Here is an 18,707-nt window from a genome sequence, read left to right as displayed (position 1 = left end):
TATCTGGTGCATATGGGCACTGTATTTTTCACTAACTGACTCGGTATTCTGCTACTTAAAAAGGCAAGAGGCATTCTATATTCTGCCTTTCATTAATGTTTTTTAAGTTATTGCTCACTCACCATTTGAGTTTCTTATTAGAGACCAGGGAGACTACCCTAACAGATCACATTGAACATAAGCATTGATGGGAGAGAATAAATTATTCATAATACTTATAATTTTTTAAGATGTGCATCTCATCCATAAATACTTGTAAATACACCTATCATACATATAACCCAGAAGATGGATAAAGGTTAAATATACAGGAAACCCCTATTCTAGAAACAATACGAGACTTTTCTACAAGTCACCTTATGCCTGCAATAAACAGAGTGGTGGTCTCGTGCCAAACGACGAAACACATCTGCAACCTAAAGGTAGTCACAAACATCCATAACAGTAGGATTTTAACCCATAGTCCGCCTGTCAACAAGTGAAGATGTTTCTAACTAAGTAATCTTAGAGAAATCTTCCCACTTGGCAGCATTGTAATGCCAAAGGATACAAGGTTATGAATGTCTGAAGGGAAGATATTCCACTGGAGATGAAACTTGCAAGACTATGATCTGAATTACAAACAGGAGAGATCACATTAAAATATATACCTGAAAGAACTGATTAAGAAAAGATCAAGAGTGTTGGGAGAATGAAAGGATTGTCTGTTGGTTGGTATGTATATATATATATATATATTTTAAAAACATAGATTTAATGACTAAAAACCGAGATAACTTACAAAGATTTTAATAAGAATAATACGCTAGTTTCGGCTTATAACAACCTTCCTCAGGTACTCTTAAAGGACAAGAATAGTAATAAACATTGAAGTATCAAAACACTGGAAATTACAGGTAAAAATTGCCACACATAATTGATACATAAAAAACGTATTTTTTCAAGTTGTTCTAACAGGCGTGCCATTGTTTATTGCAAGTGTGCGTGCAGGCTCACGTGAATGCCAATATTGAATTACTGCAGCACGGCTATCTGGGATGTTATAACTCAGCATCTCTTCCAGCTAGTCATTGGAATTGGAAAGGGGGGGAGGGGTTGGTGGAGTTATAGACATTAAAGTTAACAAGAAAGATGACTTCATCTGTTAGGATAGTTGGACTGCAGGAAACTAAGCTTCAAGGATAAGAATTCAAGGATGTCAGAATGACTCGGGATTGAGTGAGCAGTAAAAAGAGAGAGAGAGAGTAGATGAATGATATATAACAAGGCAATGAAAAGCAGCAGAAGATCAAAAAAGAAGAGATTCAAGATTAGGCATCATCTAGGAATATCATGCACAAAAGCACAAGTACCACCCTTGTGACAGAAGGAATCAGAGCATAGTTTAGGCAGTTAAGATGAACTGCAATTGTAGTGATTTGGGGTTTAGACAAAAACAAATTGGGTTTGGATGGTGTACACTACTTAAGCTGGTGTTTATGCAACGATTTTGGCGAAGTGAATATGGAAGACTTTTTTTTTTTTTTTAATAAGGTTTTGGTTTTAGTGTCATGACAATGTTTAAGAGGGGAAGAGAAAGAGTTAGGGAATATCCACTGAGAGGAAATAGACATGTAACTCATATAGAGAGCATCCAATCTTCACGCAATAATGTGGGCACTGTCAAGGCTGCATACTGCTACACAGCCTCCCATCAGGCAGTGTAGCTGGTAGCAGGATTGTGCCAGCTGATCAAGAGGAAAGCCAACTAAATATGATATCACCAGTTAGTCCCATACTATCTGGTAGTCAGTTTATGGAATAGCATTCCTGCTGCATGTGGAAGGTTCTGGATCTCCACAGTTCATCTAAAATGTCCTTGAAGGGCATCACTCAAACTGCACATTAAAGGTTAAAAGTTGGATGCAATGTTTGGTATCTTGTTGGATACCAAATATCACATCAGCTACTTCAGACTTCCCAATATGCACGGTAGTGATATTTCACCAGGCAATAAACATGACATGTAAATTGTAGTTGTTTTGCACATGGGTTCCGTATGAGAATGACTACTGTTCATCTAATTAAGATATTTAAGCACAATGTAATATAGAACAAAAGTCAATGTCCTTTGTTATTAATGTTCTATACCAGGGCTTATCTTGTTACCTTTTTTTTTCTTTTTAATAAACAAAATCAGAATGCAAAACAACTAAACAAGACCACTCTAACCATCCCCCCTTTTTTGTCACTTTTTAAATAATTTCAAAATACATTTAAAATTTATTATTATTATAGTCAGTAGAAAGTGATGTAACAAAACAATCAAATGAAAATAAACATATACTTTATTTTCATGTTTACTTTATGTTTATTATGCAGTTAAATTATAATAAACATATACTTTATGTTTATTATGCAGTTAAATTTCTTTTCATGTTGCTCCCACCCACAAAAGGTTATCTGTGAACCTAGAGGAGTACATGTTTTACCACCGTGGGCAAGCTAGGGATATTTTGTTTTCTATTTTTATCAATTTTATATATATTTTTTTCATTTTTTTTACATAGTCCAGAAACCCTGCTCTAGAGACTAAACATGGAACTTTTTCAAGTCACTTCAGGCCTCCAATATGGAGGGCAGTGATCTAACACTAATACTGGGCAATGACATTCATCTTCCACTGACTGACTAAATAATTATAAAGTTCAGATATATATATATATATATATATATAAGGTTTGGTAATATTTCAATTATTAATAATATCAACAAGAGAAACTGTACTACTTTACACAAAAACACATACAACCTAAAATGCCAACAGAAGAGAGGACTGATGTTGGCCAATTACATCTTGGAGAGTAAGTGAAGAAATCAGTGAAAGTATTTCATTATTAATAACTAACAGTGGAGTTAAAAAGATAAATGCATACCTTGTTGATGAAACTTGACTTTCCCACATTAGGAAACCCACAAATCAGTAAAGTTCTTGTACTGGGATCAATAGATGGAAGACGAGAAACGTGCTGTCGCACCTGTTCTAAATAGTCAAGGGGCTGTTTCAAATTACTCAGAATTTTAGCCATTCTAAAGGGAGAGAGAGAGAAAAAAAAAGAAAGCTTATTATATCTATATTATGTTTTATTTATTTATTTTTACAAATTTACATTATACATTAAATTAACTTATATAAATGATCACTGTAGTCGTTGAAATTTTTTAATGGGAGATAAATAATGACTAAGTCAAATATTAGAAGTAAAATTTATCACAAAGTGAAATCTACAGAAATTAATACTGAGAATCTCTCTCTCTCTCTCTCGAAAGATGAATTTCAAGAGAATGATCAAATTGTAGTATTTCATGGCAAGATAACAATACTCATTTTTTTGGATTATTCCATCTGTTTTTTTATTAACTATGAAACTATCCATTGCAAAATATCACTGTTTAAATTACACTAGTATTGATGCTGTATACACAGTATTCATCAGTTATTTTTTTTTTTACAACTCTGAAAATTTGTATTAAAATTTGCAATTGTTTTTATTTGTCAGGTATCCCTTGTAACATACGAGAGTGGTCTGAAAAGTTATTGGCCTAACAATGAAAAAAAGAATTTATGATTTAAAAATAATTTTTATTTTTAAACATAATCTCACTTAAGACTAATACAGTTATTCCAGCAATGTTCCAGCACCATTATCCCGTCCCTATAGTAGTTCTCAGTAAGAACTGCAAAATACTTCTCTACAGCTGCAATCACCTCTTGATTCGAAGAAAAACACTGACCAGCGAGGAACAGTTTTAGTTTTGGGAAGAGATAGAAGTCAGAAGGAGCCAAATCTGGGGAATAGGGTGGATGTTCCAACAATTCATAGTGCATATCCCTTAATTTTCCCATTGCCAAAACACCTCTGTGGGCAGGTGCATTGTCCTGATGGAAGATGATTTTTTTTTCTTCTGCAAACTGGGTCTTTTCTCACAAATTTTTTTGTTTAGTCTGGTTAAAAGATTGGAATAATATTTCCCGGTTATTGTTTTATCCTTTTCAGGATAATTAATAAACAAAATGCCTTTAGCATCCCAAAACACCGATGCCATGACCTTTCCTGCTGATGGAACTGACTGTCCTCTTTGGCGCTGAACAACCGGCTTCTGTCCGCTGTTTGAATTCTGGTGTGTAATGGTGAATCCAAGTCTCATCCATAGTAATAAATTGACACACAAAATCAGTTTTATTCTTGTTAAAATGCTCCAAGCACTGTTCAGAGATTTTCATGCGAATGTGTTTTTGATCTGCTGTGAGCAAGCACAGCACCAATCTTGCGCAAAGCTTTTTCATTTGCAATTTTCGTGCAAAATATATCCTATACGTTCTTTTGAAATGCCTATAGTCTCAGCAATTTTGTGCGCTTTGACTCGCTGGTCATCCAATACCATATCGTGCACTCGATCAATGATTTCTGGCATTGTTACACTTTTTGGACAGCCTTCATGTGGATCATCTTCAAGGCTGGTACAGCCATGTTTAAACTCGGCAGCCCATTTCTTAAATGCCGAAAATGAAGGAGAAGAATGCCCATAAACTTATATGAACTTCGAATGAATTTCTTTTGGCGGTAAACCTCTTTTACAAAGAATTTTATAACCTCATGATACTCAATTTTATCCATTTCAAGGGATATAGACAACATTTTTGCTTCAAAGAGCTGTATAAAACAAACTACTTGATAGTATGACTTGCAATTTCACATGGAAGCTTATGACAGATGCACCTTAGAAAAAAAAACAAAAAAAACTTGCCAATAGTGTTGCCATCTATGGTCGAGAACTTTTCTGACCACCCTCGTATAACAATATTTCATAAAGAATATGGCAACTAAGGTTTTCAATTTTGCCAAATCCGCAAGTTCTCCATAAGACCTTTTAGTAAGTATCTCTTAGGAAAAAGCTGGTCCACTTGTTACTACACAAACTGGGATTACATTAAACAAAAACTGTATTTAAAAAAAAAAAAAAAAAAAAAAAAAAAAAAAAAAAAAAAACATATGCAGGAAAACCTAGCTTAACACGAATTCGATATGCACGATAATCAGTTAGTGCGATTGAGCAAAATGATACTATTTCCCACTTTAAGCGAGTGATGAATCGGTTAACACGATTTTTTTATGTAATGCAAAATTTTTTTGCCGCCAATCTGCAGCGAGCAGCGGCACTTGTCAATGTAGCAGTCAGTGTCCACCGACACTCAGAAACACACATGTAAACTCTGTTCTATTGCTCAATCACTTTTCCTTCATTTTGCTTTAATTTGGATACCTATAGGGCTTTATTATATTTAACCCCTGATATGGAAAAAAGACTGATAAAAAAAGCAGTAGTAATAAAAAAAAGAAGAATACATTACAAGAAAAGCAGGAAGTCATTAAGAGACATAAAAGTGGTGCTAGTAATGCAATGATTGTTCTAGACCTGGGATACAGATAGTCTACAGTTCGAACTATATTAAATAAGAGCAAAGAATAAAAAAGAACGAGGAAAAGTTGCTACTGCTTCTTTAAGCATTCAGATCACCTGAAATAGAAGCCATGTAATGATCGAGATGGAATGTCTTCTATTACTTTGGATTGATGATTGTAACCAAAAAAAGAATTATTAAAAACAACACGTAAGTCCACAGTAATAACTTTAATTAATAAATAAGGTAGATATTTCGTACTAAAACTAATAGTACATCTTCAGTGTTACAAACAGATAGGAATAGAATACAAGTAATAACAAACATTCAGTGGATCACCTATTAAAATACAATGTTATCGCGAGCTAGGAAATGAAAGAAATTAATAAATAATATTTAAGATAATTAGTTTTTTAATGATTCCATAAAATAAAAGTCTCCCAGATCTTCGAGAGAGAGAGAGAGGCAATCATTTTGATTTAAATTCGGTTGGTGTAAAAAGCTTCACAACTTTCTTTAAAGAGGCGTTCATCTATGAAGGAGAATAGTTTTATCTCACTGGATATTATGGGTAGTGGTAATACCGTGTTGTGCTAGACCAGACTTCTGAGGTTTGTTGTAATCAATATAATATTGATGTTCATTAATTCTTTTTTCCACAGAACGGCCAGTTTGTCCAAAATAAGAAACATCGCATTCACAAGGAATTTGGTAAACACCAGCCAAAGACAGAGATGACAGTTTATCTTTTGTAGAAGACAATAAGGAAGAAATTTTGTTGATAGGAATATAAGTGGGAATCAATTGGTACTTTTTTAAAATTCTACCTATAGGTTCTGAGATTCCTGGAATGTAGGGGATTGGAACTCTGCGAACTGTTGAAGAAATCTTAGGTATTGGAACATAAGATTCAATTATCTGTTGGATTTGATTAGGGTGGTAATTATTAGATACCATTAACTTTTTAATGAAGGAAAGTTCTTGTAAGATTTCTGGAGAAGAGCAAACTTTATGTGCCCTATTAATTAGAGATTTAAGAATGCCAAATTTTTGAGATGTATGGTGAGCAGACTTTTTATGAATGTATCTGCCAGTGAATGTGGGCTTTCAAAAGACGCTTGTAGATAAGGTACCAGAAGAAGTTCGAGCAAGCAGGATGCCCGATTTAATTTTTTTACACCGACCGAATTCGATTTAAATTCGGTCGGTGTAAAAAAGCTTCACAACTTTCTTTCAAGAGGCGTTCATATTTGGACCGGCATCTATGAAGGAGAACAGCTTTATCCCACTGGATATTATGGGTAGTGGTAATACTGTGTTGTGCTAGACCAGACTTCTGAGGCTTGTTGTAATCAATATAATATTGATGTTCTTTAATTCTTTTTTTTCCACATCGCATTCTCAGAAAAGGAAAATTCTGGTACTTTATCATTTTTGGACATCCTGCTTACTCAAACTTCTTCTGGTACCTTATCTACAAGCGTCTTTCGAAAGTATATATTATGTACTTTCGAAAGTATATTTCGAAAAAATAGTCATCGTTAGTGAATCAATAGAACAAGTTAATAGACAACATTTTAAGTGAAGATGAAAATTAAGTATGGAAACAGATAACAGAATAATAAGATTGGTATGGTGAAAAGCCTGCCGAATAAATTTATGTGGAATTAGAGAGAAATCAGCCAAAGCTAGCAGTACTTAAAACAAGATTCAATCAAATTTTAATATACTGATCAGAGTTAGAAATAAAATGGGTGATCAAAAATTTGTAATATGAGTTCTGAGGAAAATTAGGAGCATGAATGAATTGTATCCATGGTAGAATCATATATATATATATATATATATATATATATATAAGATATGAGAAAAGAACTTGACATTATTAATATTCAAGAATATGTAAGCAGAGTGAATTTGAGATCGTCTGACCACTTAAACAAAATGGGAGATGAGATTTGCAAAAGTTTCTGAAACAAAACAGCAGAAATTTAATATTGCTTGAAGACTGAAATGCAAGAACTGATTAAATCAGCCGCCTACAAATAATAGAGCAATTTGAAAGAAGAAATTTGTTGATCAGGAAACAATCATGAAATCAAAATCACAGATCTTAACTGTATTAGACTGTCATCAATATCTAATACCCATGAGGGTACATACCAGAAGATGACAAACATCACAAATTTTGATATGGAGAGATAATTTTTATTTATTTTTTAATATTAAAACAGTTAATTTATCAATTTTAACTTGCTGAAATACTGGAAATAGTAATTAAATTTATATTCATAAAATCGTATTAATTAGTCTGCATTGTAATACTAATTCTAATGTGTATATTCAGATGTTATTATATTGTTTCTACTGTCAATTGCAGCTTCATTACTTTTCTATGGAATAATTTTTATTGTTTATACTGTTCACCAACACAGGAAAAATGAAAGTGAGTTTTCTTAGAAGAATGCACTAAAACTTTCAAATGACCTATGAAAACAATCACAAATGAGTATAGTAGATGATCTAACAGCTTCCAGTTCATCATTAGTCACAGAAATAACTGTCTGAAGTATGAGCTGAATTCCAAGTCACTACTAAATTGCTGGATAGGTTGGAATTACAGCTGAAGTAACTAATGCTACAAGGCCAGTATATTATGTTTATTAACTGCATATGTTCTCCAGCCAGGTTTGCATGTTTTGCAGGATGAAATATCCAAGTTATGGAGAGAAAAACTCTGCCACCTATCACGATGAGACTAGCTACTCACCTTCAGTTGAAAAGCCAGCCTGATTGGCTGAGTGGTTAGCATACCCACTCGCCAACCAACAGATCATGGGTTTAAATCCCACTGTGGGCATGGATGTTTGTGATTGTAATTTAAACACACAATTAACATACATAATACACTTTTTTTTTTTATGTTGAGCCCATACACGAGAGGTTGGTAGATCAACCTATAGTACATTAGTACCATATATGGGTTGGGAAAGAGGGTACTTGTTCACATTAGATTTGAATGACTGTATATTGTATTCCTTAGGGAACACATCAAGGGGAAGAACTGTTCCATAGTATAGCAGTTACAGGGATGAAGGAGGAGGAGGAGAAACTTGTTCTGTGGGTTTCATCAAGGTGCACTGTGTAGGGATGTTGAGCAGCAGCTGCACGTGTTCCAACAAGTTTAGTACTAAGTGGGGGAATTATTGATGCTATTTCGGATGAACATTTTCCATGGAAATATTTGTAGAAAACACAGTGCAGAGACCGATCGTCTGTGTGAAAGTGAGAGGGAGTGAGTTGGTAAGAGATGGGTCATTAATAATTCTGATTGCCTCCTCTGTATTGAGTCAAGCATTTTGAGGGGAGCTTTTGGGACCCCACCCCATATGTGGGAGCAGTATTCAATGGTTGGGCGGATTTGTGATTTGTATAAGGTTAACAGCTGTTCAGGGGTGAAGTAACATCTTGAGCAAAAGAGAAATCCTAGTTTTTTAGAAGCTGAGGATGCATTGGTTGCTATGTGTTTATGCCAGGAGAGACTTGATGTCAGGGTAATTCCAAGAAGAGAAATCGTAGATTGTCTGGAAATTCAAGTATTGTCAAAAATAATACTAGGAGAAAATGGTTCTTTTTTTATAAGAAATGAGACAGTACTGAGTTTTAATTGCATTGAAATTGACTAGGTTATCTGATCCCCATTGGAGAATGGCTTGGAGTTCTGAATTGAGAGCAGTAGTGGTTGCTGTTCTGTAAGTTGAGGTGAGTTGTGTGGAGTAAGGTTTATCGAAAGAAAGGGAGGAGCGCAAACGTGCTGTCGTCTGCAAAACTGTGTATTGGGTTGGAGGTAAGCTGAAGTGGGTCATTGATATATAGTAGGAAGAGGGTTTGTGAGAGGACAGAACCTTGAGGGAACCCTGGGCATTAGTTGAATGGTGAGAGGATAAGGAGCCATCCACCACCACATATAGTGTGCGTCCAAACAGAAAGTTGGCAATCCAACTACAGAGGTCTTGAGATAGACCAAACGATGACAGTTTGCTTAGTAAGCAAACTTGTGACAGACCCGGTCAAATGCCTTGGAGATATCAAGTCCAACTGCTTCAGATTCACCAAACATCTCCATGGCATTTGTCCAGAGATGGGTGACATGTGAGCAGATCTCCTGTTGATCGGCAGTGACAGAATCCATACTGACAGTCATTTATTAGACAGGTAGCTTCAAGGTAGTGTAGATGGGAATTGATGATTTTTTCCATTACGTTAGACAGGACTGAGGTGAGTGAGATGGGGCAGTAGTTGGATGGCAGTGACTTGTCACCCTTCTTGGGGATGGGTTGAATATAGGCCCATTTCTAGGCTGTGGGATAGATACCAGTGGAGTAAGAGAGTATGAATAAGCAACATAGGAGAGGAGACAGTTCTGATGCACAAATCTTCAGGACAATTGGAGGAATGCTATCAGGGCTGGGAGACTTTTTTGTGTCTAATTTGGACAGTATTTTACTGATCTCTTTCTGGCAAAAGGATATTGGGCATTGTATGTTGGGCATCTGGAATGGTTGGGGGACATTTGCCATTGTCAATTATGCGTGCATTGGAAGTAAAGTGTGAGGCCAGGAGATTGGCCTTTTCTGTAGGTGATGATGCAATGGAACCATCTGGGTATGATAGAGGTGGGAATAGTGTTGGGAAGAAGTTATGACCGATTGCTTTGGCCAAAAGGCTCGGCTGTCATTTTGACAGGCTGCTAATTTCCTGCTTTTTGCTCTTTTGAACTCTGTTTTGGAAGCATTGATTGTTTTTTGCATTTATTTCGGGCTTGGGTATAAGCTCTAAAGCAGGATGGGGTTCTTGATTTGAGCCAGTAATGGCATGTTTGGTTTTTCATTTGTACAGCCTTGGCGAGCCTTTTGGAAAACTAGGGTTTTAGTTAGGGAACAGCAGGTCAGAGTACTGTGGGGAATGTATGATTCCATGCCAGTGAGGATTACTTTGGTTATGAGTTCGGTGCATGTGTTTGGGTTGGAAGCAATAGTTTAACCATGGGAATGAGGCATAGAAGTTGTGGAGACTGTCCCACTTGGCACTGTTATAATGCCAAACTACTCTTGTATGGGAGTGGCTGTGCAAGCATTGTTGCATGGTGGAGGAGATGAGCACTAAATTGTGCTGTCAGAATTGCGTAGCAGGCTCTCTCTACATTCATTGTGTATTTGGAAGGGTCATTGGTCAGGAAGAGGGCTAGGGTATTTGAAGAGTGGTTTGGGTTAGCGAGTATTCTGGTTGGCATCTGAACTAGTTGTGTAAGGTCATTAGTGATGGCGTCTGTGCAGTTTAGCCTAGTGGCTATGTGCTTCGCAACCATATGCCTGGGGAAGGAGTGTCCTGGGTTCGATTCCCGTCACAGACGTGAGGAGCTTAAGGATCTTCCTCAGCCATAGCCAAGTTAGCCAGCCTTGGGCATGGACAGCAGAGTTTTTTCCCCCAGTTTATCTGAGGTTTTTCATCCTGCAAGCAGGCAAACCGGCCCCCTGAACACACGGATCTACAGCCATAAATACTTAACCTCCCATGAGGGGGATCACCCCAATAGGGATGGGGGAGAAAAGGGAGGAAACTCCATATGAATAAATAAATAAATTAGTGATGGCAAATGTTTCAGCATCTCTGCCTGCAAGATCTGTACAGCTGGAGGAGGAAAGCCAGTTGGTGTTGTGGACATTAAAATCTCCTAGGAGAATGATTTTGCTGTTGGGAAAGTGGGACTGGAGAAAGTCAATTTTTAAGGAGAGGAAATAGAAGAGCTCAGATTGGTTGGCTGGTTGCATTAGGGGAGCAATAGAGACAGCATATGAATTTGACTGAGTTGGGTAGGGATATTTTCATCCAAAGAAAGTCAAAGTTGGGCGACATTGGCCTCATAGCTCGAGTTTCTTCAACCATAAATCTAAATAAACCTAAACCAATCAGTTAAAAAGTCCTTATGAAAGTTACTTGAATTCTAGATGGAATACATAGGTGCACACTTTCCAAATTTAAGACAAATGTTGTGAGATTCTTACAAAACTATAACATAAGCAGCCAAATACCACTATTTACTGTATTATGTGAAATCATACCTAAATTTATTCAGCAAGTAAGGTGAAATGCATATGTATGTTATGTTTGCATATAAGCATGTATAATGATAGTTAATAATTATTAATTTAGTAAAATGAATGATAATATCTTTATTATGTATGGTAACTTGTTGCAAAAAAAAAAAAAAAAAAAAATCACCTTCCTAGTGCTGCTCTCTTGAGCTGTTTACACCTATAGAGTGAATCTCCATACTTCAAAAGTCTCACATAATCTCTTGCAATGCTGGAAGAAAAAAATATGAACAAATTGAAATATTAATACAAATAATAAAAAACTAAGAGTTTTACACTGAAGTTTTAAATTTGCTTTTTGAATTTAAAATTTCAATACTGATTCAATAAAAATTAAGATAGTTGAATACAAACTGTTATATTCATAGCTTGCTTACACCAGTTTATGTTACAAGTAAACCTAGTTAAAGTCATCATTTCTATAAGACATTTAATTAAACTAAAGTTCACACATTATACAGTGGTCCTCAGCAGAACATGTCATACTTGTTTTTAACTGGTATGGAGCAGTTTTAGGGAGAAGAAAATTAGAACACCATGTTAAATGTTTATTTTAGAATTAGAGGTCACCGAATGTTTTAAGATCATCTTAAAACTTAACTTTTATTTCTCATCATCATCCGGTAGCATCCTCTAGCAAGAGAGTTGCAGCAGATGAGCAGCTCTTCTCCATTTTTCACGGTCTGTCGCCTCCGTCATTCTTAAACCAGTCCATTCTAGGATGTTATTGAACCACAATCAGTGAGTAGCTAGACCAATACTCTGCTATACGAGTTCCCAAACAGGTGCAACCATTAAGTTACTTAAATATAAAGCGCTAATAAGCTTCATTTCGGTGATATGATTGATGAAGCCTCAAAAAAGGCTGAAACCGGTCTGGGTAGTGACCTTCCACCATAATGTAATAACAGCATACATTTCCTGGGAAATGTGTTTTTACATTATGGGAAATACCTAAGGATAGCGATCAGAACTTCACCACCTTTGCTACGAGTTGTCCGGTATTGTACTACGTACTAGGGTCACTTGCATTAGCTCACGCTAGTGGTCGCCGATACTTTATAGTTTACTATATTCGGCAAGAAACTCTCTGATTCCAATCTTTGAGTTTCTTATTCGGTTTTAAAACAATGTGGGATTTAATATCCCCGTAATTTAAATAATACCTATCATTAATCTTTTGCATGTACACAGCACTTTTGTAACCCCACCACCAGACACAATACTCTAAAAGTATTGTGTCTGGTGGTGGGGTTACAAAAATCTCTCAACTTTAGTCTTTTAGACTAAAGTTGAGAGATTCAGCTGGACAAGGCTAAAGAACTTCCTTAATCAATCCAATAGTGATGATGCAAATAATTTGACACTATTATTAATAACTGTTTTATTTCTAACTGGAGTTTGTCCACAAAATGCTTTCTCTTCCCAATTGGTTTTTATTTTATTAACTGTTTAGGATATCAGGTGTTGAACATTTGGTTTACATGTTCTATTCAATTTTATTTGTATTTGTTTGATTTTCTTCTTTTGATTTTATTTTTAGTTCTTTTAAAATATCTTCATCCTTTTGTCTAATAATGTGTATTTTGCAGTTCTTCTTGAGAATTTCATTTCACTTGTTTTCATTTTTTGTTTATCTTGTTTATTGCCCAAATTTTGCTGCTATATAATAACATAGGTACTGCCAAAGTATTGTATATTTTCAAGCATGTTTCTTTTTGTACAATATTTGGATTAAACGATCTATTTATCAGGCTTATAATCTGTAAAAATTTTGAACTATCTCAAAATTTTTCATTATTTGTTCTATTATTTTATTATTATTAACTGTTTTTACTGATAACTGTAGTTTGCTCCCACTGTTTTATTTTTATCTATGGATATATTTATTCCAAACTGTTCTACTATAATGTTTAAATTATATATGCTCTTTGTAAATTGTCTTCCTTCTGATATTATTACCTGATCATCTGCAAATAATAGCATATTTTATTATTCCAGGAAATTTCTATACCTGGGTTATTTATTCAGGTTCCACTGTATTAATATTTCATTAATATAAATATTCAAACATTGGATATAGAGGACATCCTCATCTTACTCCTTAGTTTATAGATTGTTTTTCAGACATTTTTTCATTTATATTTATTTTTATTTCATTATCTTTGTATATATTCAATACTACCCTTAGTATAATTGTGGGATGTGATTGGCATAGTGTTGAAGCAGTATGAGTGACTGTATGAATGATAATAGAAAATTAAGAGAATGACCAGAAGGTAATGAAACAGATAGTGTACTTATGTGGAGTTTTTCACAGAACAAAAAACTTCAGAGAAAGCAGAACATGAAAGAGCAAAAGCATGAAAATAAGGATCAGATTTTGTATGGTGAGTCAGTGATGTGAGTAGTCCTTCAGGAGAGTGAAGAAATTGCATTTTCCTGAAGCTAAGACAAAGGATGTCAAGTTATGCTATAAGGATGCAGAACATCAAGGTGAAAAAGGAAATCAAAGGAACTGATTTAGCAAGTGATAAGTGTGGTATGCAAGTCTCAAGTCTTGAGAAAGTGTTGTTCAGTGAATCTAGTCAGGGAAATTAGAATGTTTAAGGAGGATGCAGGAAAACATAGGTCCAGGCAACCTACAGCTTAGTAAGTGAGAGAGCAATCACATGATGCAAAATGTAGTACCCCCAGCTTAACATTAGTCAGTTAAGTAACACAAGGTGTAAGGGAGGTTGTGAGGTGAAGGTTATTGCAGTTTATGTATACTAATGCCAGAAGTATTTGAAATGAGGTTGAGGAGCTTTTGGCACTGGTAAGCACAACTTGGCCAAAAGTTATCAACATTAGTGAGATGTGGTTTTGACTGAGAATAATATGGTCATAGGAATAGAATGCAAGGGATATAGTGTCTTCAGAAGGAACAGGATGTAATATATTTTTTGAATAACTGCTTCACACATGTAAGAGAAAACTAAATATAATTTATTAGTCCTATATAGCAAGGACCCTGCATACGGTCCTTGCTATATCTGTGCAGGGTCCTATATAGCAAGGACCCCGCATGGATATAATTTGTACACCACCTTCAAACCAGCCTGGAAGTTGTCATCTTTCTTACAACCTAACAAAGACACATTATCACTTTTATCCTTGTCTGATGTTATCAAATACTCCATTCTTGTCATCTTTGCTACTTTAGACAGATTGGCCATTCTGCTACTATTAGAATTGAAGACCATGATTATATAAGATTTTTGGATTCTGAAGTTTCAAGCCTTGCTTCTCATGCCATTGACACTACACACACAAAGTTCACTGGAACTAAATCAAGATGCTACACTACAGTAGGTTCAAATCTGATTGTCTATTTTTTGAATCGTGTGAAGCCCTACACCACCATCCTAATCTTGATTGGACAGACTGTATGCCTCTTTCTAAGTTTCAGAAAGTGATTGCCATTAATTGTTTATATTTTTATTCATTTATTATTTTTAAATTAATTGATTAATTATAGATCTATTCCCACATCTCTGAACTCTAATAGTGTTTCTTCCTACTGGACAGCTGCGACTGAGACACATGATATTACATGCATGCTGTATGACTCTTTCTTGTATTCAGAATTTAAATATTGTTACCAATTTTTCCATTGGTAACCATGAGCTTCTTTCATGGGAAACCTTGAAAGAAGCTCATGACTTACTGAACAAAATATATAAGAATAATAAATTATATTTATTTTTCTCTTACATGTGTGAAGTCACTACTCAAAAAATATAGTATGCCTAATGTGCATGTCTCTATTAGACAACAAGGAACGGGATGGGGGGGGGGGGGGAGTTTTGCTAATGATAGAGTAATTAAAGCCAAAAAGAGTAGAAGTACATCACAAGGACAGATTCAGAGGGCAGTTCATTTGAAGCTATATGGTGTAAGATAGAGGCCAACAGGACGAAATTTGTAGTTGGTTGATGGAATAATCCAGGATGTGTAAGGGAGAATGTAGATGACAATCTCTCTCTTGCAAATTAGCATGATGAGTACAGGTTGAGTAATTATTATGGGGTATTATGAGGATTTCAACTATAGTAAGGACATAGATTGGGAGGAGAAATGGTCACAGGCAGGGAAGGAAATGGAATTTATACAGCTGTTAAGAGATAATTACCTAAGGCAACATGAGGTTCAAGAGTACTGGATCTGATCACTGTATTAGAGAACTTAACACTAACCAATCTAGCTATGCTGCATGCACTTGAAGAAAGTGATCATGTAGTTTTGATCTGAGAGATTGCCAGACATGCAGAATTTTCTATTAAGAAAGGATATATGTGGAATTACAAAGCAAGTGATTATAACAAGCTGAGGAGCTTTTTATAATCACTTGCAGCTTTTAGAGGAGCCATAACATAAAAATTTGGAGGGGAGAGATGTTGATGGTGCATGGGAGGTGGTTAAGGGGTGTTTGTCTGCGCGGTTAGCCTAGTGGCTTTGCACTTCGCAACCATGACTGGGGAAGGAGTGTCCCGGGTTCAATTCCCGTTGAAGACGTGAGGAATTTGAGGATCTTCCTCAGCCATAGCCAAGTTAGCCGGTCTTGGGCATGGGCAGTAGGGTTTTTTCTGCCAGTTTATCTGGTGTTTTTCATACCCGAAAGCAGGCAAACCGGCCCCGTGAACACACGGACCTACAGCCATAAATACTTAACTCCCCCCATGAGGGGGCTCAACTCGCCCCAATAGGGATGGGGGAGTAAAAGGGAGGAAACTCCATACGAATAAATAAATAAAAGGGGTATTTGAATAAATACCCCTTTTATTTTCCTCCAAATCAGTCTGTTACTTGTCAAGACTCCAACAAATCTGAAATGAGTGAAAGCAGTATCTGAATATATACCCAGAGAGAAGGATAAAACAGGTGGGAGTTGAATGGATGAATATCTTCACTAAGCAGGAATTACACACAAAAAAAAGGTTGCAGAGGGATTATTTAAAGAAAAAAGTGATCAGCATGCCCATGAGCAGTATAAGGAGCGTACAAGGATGACAAAAGCTAATTACGAGAGAAAGGTTAGCTGATGAGGCCAAAAGAAATCCTAAATAGTTATTTCTCTATATGGCAAGTAAAAGGAGGAATGACTATGGAAGGATGACTAAAATGCGGTGGGGAGGTAACAGAACCAAACCAAATAGTTGAAATACTGAGTGATCATTTTGCAGGCATGCATCATCTAGTGGTGACATTGCAATGCCATGTGACACTGATTGACGGAGAATAGAGGTTGAAGAATGCTTAGGATATTGCAGAACCTTAATGTGAACACGGCCATGGGATTAATGGAATATTGGCTCTCGTAATACGAAAATGTGCAAAGGAATTATAAGCTTCTCAGACTAAGCAGTTTAATTTAAGCCTCAGTAGTAGGAAAGAGGACAAAATAGTCCCATTGCATAAAGGAGGAAGTAGCAAATTATAGAACCAATCAGCATCTCAGGAGTGGTAGTTAAAGTATTGGAGAAATTGGTTAAAGACAAAATTTAGGACTGGGTAGATAGGAACATGATACTTTATAAGAAACAATATGGTTTTGTGAAGGGCAGGTCTTGCCTTAGTAATTTTCCTATTTTTTATATTCAAGTGACAATGGAGTTGGATAAGGGAAATGACTACTCAGTGATACTGCTAGACTTTGTAAAAGCATTTGCAAAGAACTCCACATAGAACTCTAATGCATAAATTGGTGATTTGGATTAGAGGAAGACTGATGGACAAATATCAAAGAGTGGTTTAAGGAGGAGTTGAGTCCAGGAGAAGGCAAGTGGCTAGTGGTATACCACAGGGCTCAGTACATGGTCCTCTGGTGTTTAATTTGTATATCAATGATATAGGAAATGATTTGACAGGAAATATTCAATTGTTTGCTGAATAATGCTAACTGGAAGGAGCAATAGTAAATGAAAGTGATGTGGAGATCCTAACCTGAACAAGTATGGTTGCGTTAATTTGCCAAAAAATTGGGAGACTTATCTTAAGATCAACTCCTACTCAGCTGTAATACTTTATTTTTTTTCAAAACATTAGCTGCCAAATCAGGACTTTAGATCTTTTGTCTGTTACAATTTGAATTGTTTCACTTGCTTATTGTCATGTGTAAACTATAATATTCTGCTTTGTGCTCTGAAGATGCTAGTTTGAAATCTAGTGAAACAAAACAGTTAATAAACAATGCTTTATAAAATAGTTAGTTTGGTGTTGTTAATACCATTAAAATAAGTTATGTATAATGCATAGCAATATACATATCCAAAAGGAAATGTTTTGTATTACAAGATACTGTGGTAATTGATGTGAAATCATCAGCACCCACTTGTATATAGGTGCTGATAACTAGTTGTGAAGACTCTTCGTATGCAAACTTTATTTGCTTATGCTTAAATGAAGAATTAAAACAAGAATATAATTTATCTTATCTATAAATTTTCTAGATGCCAACTAAATATGGAAAACAGACAAATGAATAAGCCAAGTCACTAGGCAGTGGAAGAAAGAGACTTAAAAGTTTGAAGCCAACAGCATAACACACACAAATCAATTTCAAATTGTGGATCAGAGAGGAAGGTTAGAAATAAAATAAATGACCAAAGAGTTCAGAGAAAAATCAGGAGTAGACAGATGCTATCAATAACAAAACTATAGTAAAATGAAGTTATTAGAAAAGAATCTGACATTAGCATTCAAAAATTCTTGTAGTAGATTGAGATAAATCTAAACTAAGGTGTTGTGGTCAAAAACAGAATGGATAATGACAGATTAACAAAACAGGTATTCAAAGCAAATATGACAGGAAAGCAATCCAGATGAAGAATCAAAATGCAGCATGGTGGATGCAGCTGGGAGTGGTTTAAAAGAGTAAGAGCTGATGAAATAAACAAATAACAGACCAATTTGGATAAAAGTTATTAATGAAGAACTAATAATGAAATTGTATTTACTGTCAGTAATATATAGTATACCTATTAGAAGTTATACACCAGAAAATTATGATTAAAAAAATAATAAAAATAAAACCATCAGGTATAGTAACAAAAAAAGTTTGTGTGGTT

At 35.4% G+C, this 18,707-nt stretch overlaps 1 protein-coding gene across 1 annotated transcript in view; it reads right to left on the bottom strand.

Annotated features, from left to right (window-relative positions):
- The window catches only part of Non1 (nucleolar GTP-binding protein 1), a 177,060-nt gene that overhangs the window by 90,398 nt on the left and 67,955 nt on the right, over positions 1 to 18,707 (bottom strand). Inside the window, exons 4-5 of the mRNA XM_090403341.1 lie at positions 11,726 to 11,809; positions 2,916 to 3,069 (exon numbers count right to left, since the gene is read on the bottom strand). Coding sequence (XP_090259467.1) covers positions 2,916 to 3,069; positions 11,726 to 11,809 — 238 coding nt within the window. The remainder of the gene's footprint in view (positions 1 to 2,915; positions 3,070 to 11,725; positions 11,810 to 18,707) is intronic.

This window comes from Typopeltis vanoorti, chromosome 14, assembly GCF_054136105.1.
Source record: "Typopeltis vanoorti isolate ZY-2024b chromosome 14, IOZ_Tvanoo_1.0, whole genome shotgun sequence".
Lineage (NCBI taxonomy): Eukaryota > Metazoa > Arthropoda > Arachnida > Uropygi > Thelyphonidae > Typopeltis > Typopeltis vanoorti.
Note: the sequence above shows the minus strand (reverse complement) of the source record. Positions and strands in the feature narration are given on the sequence as shown.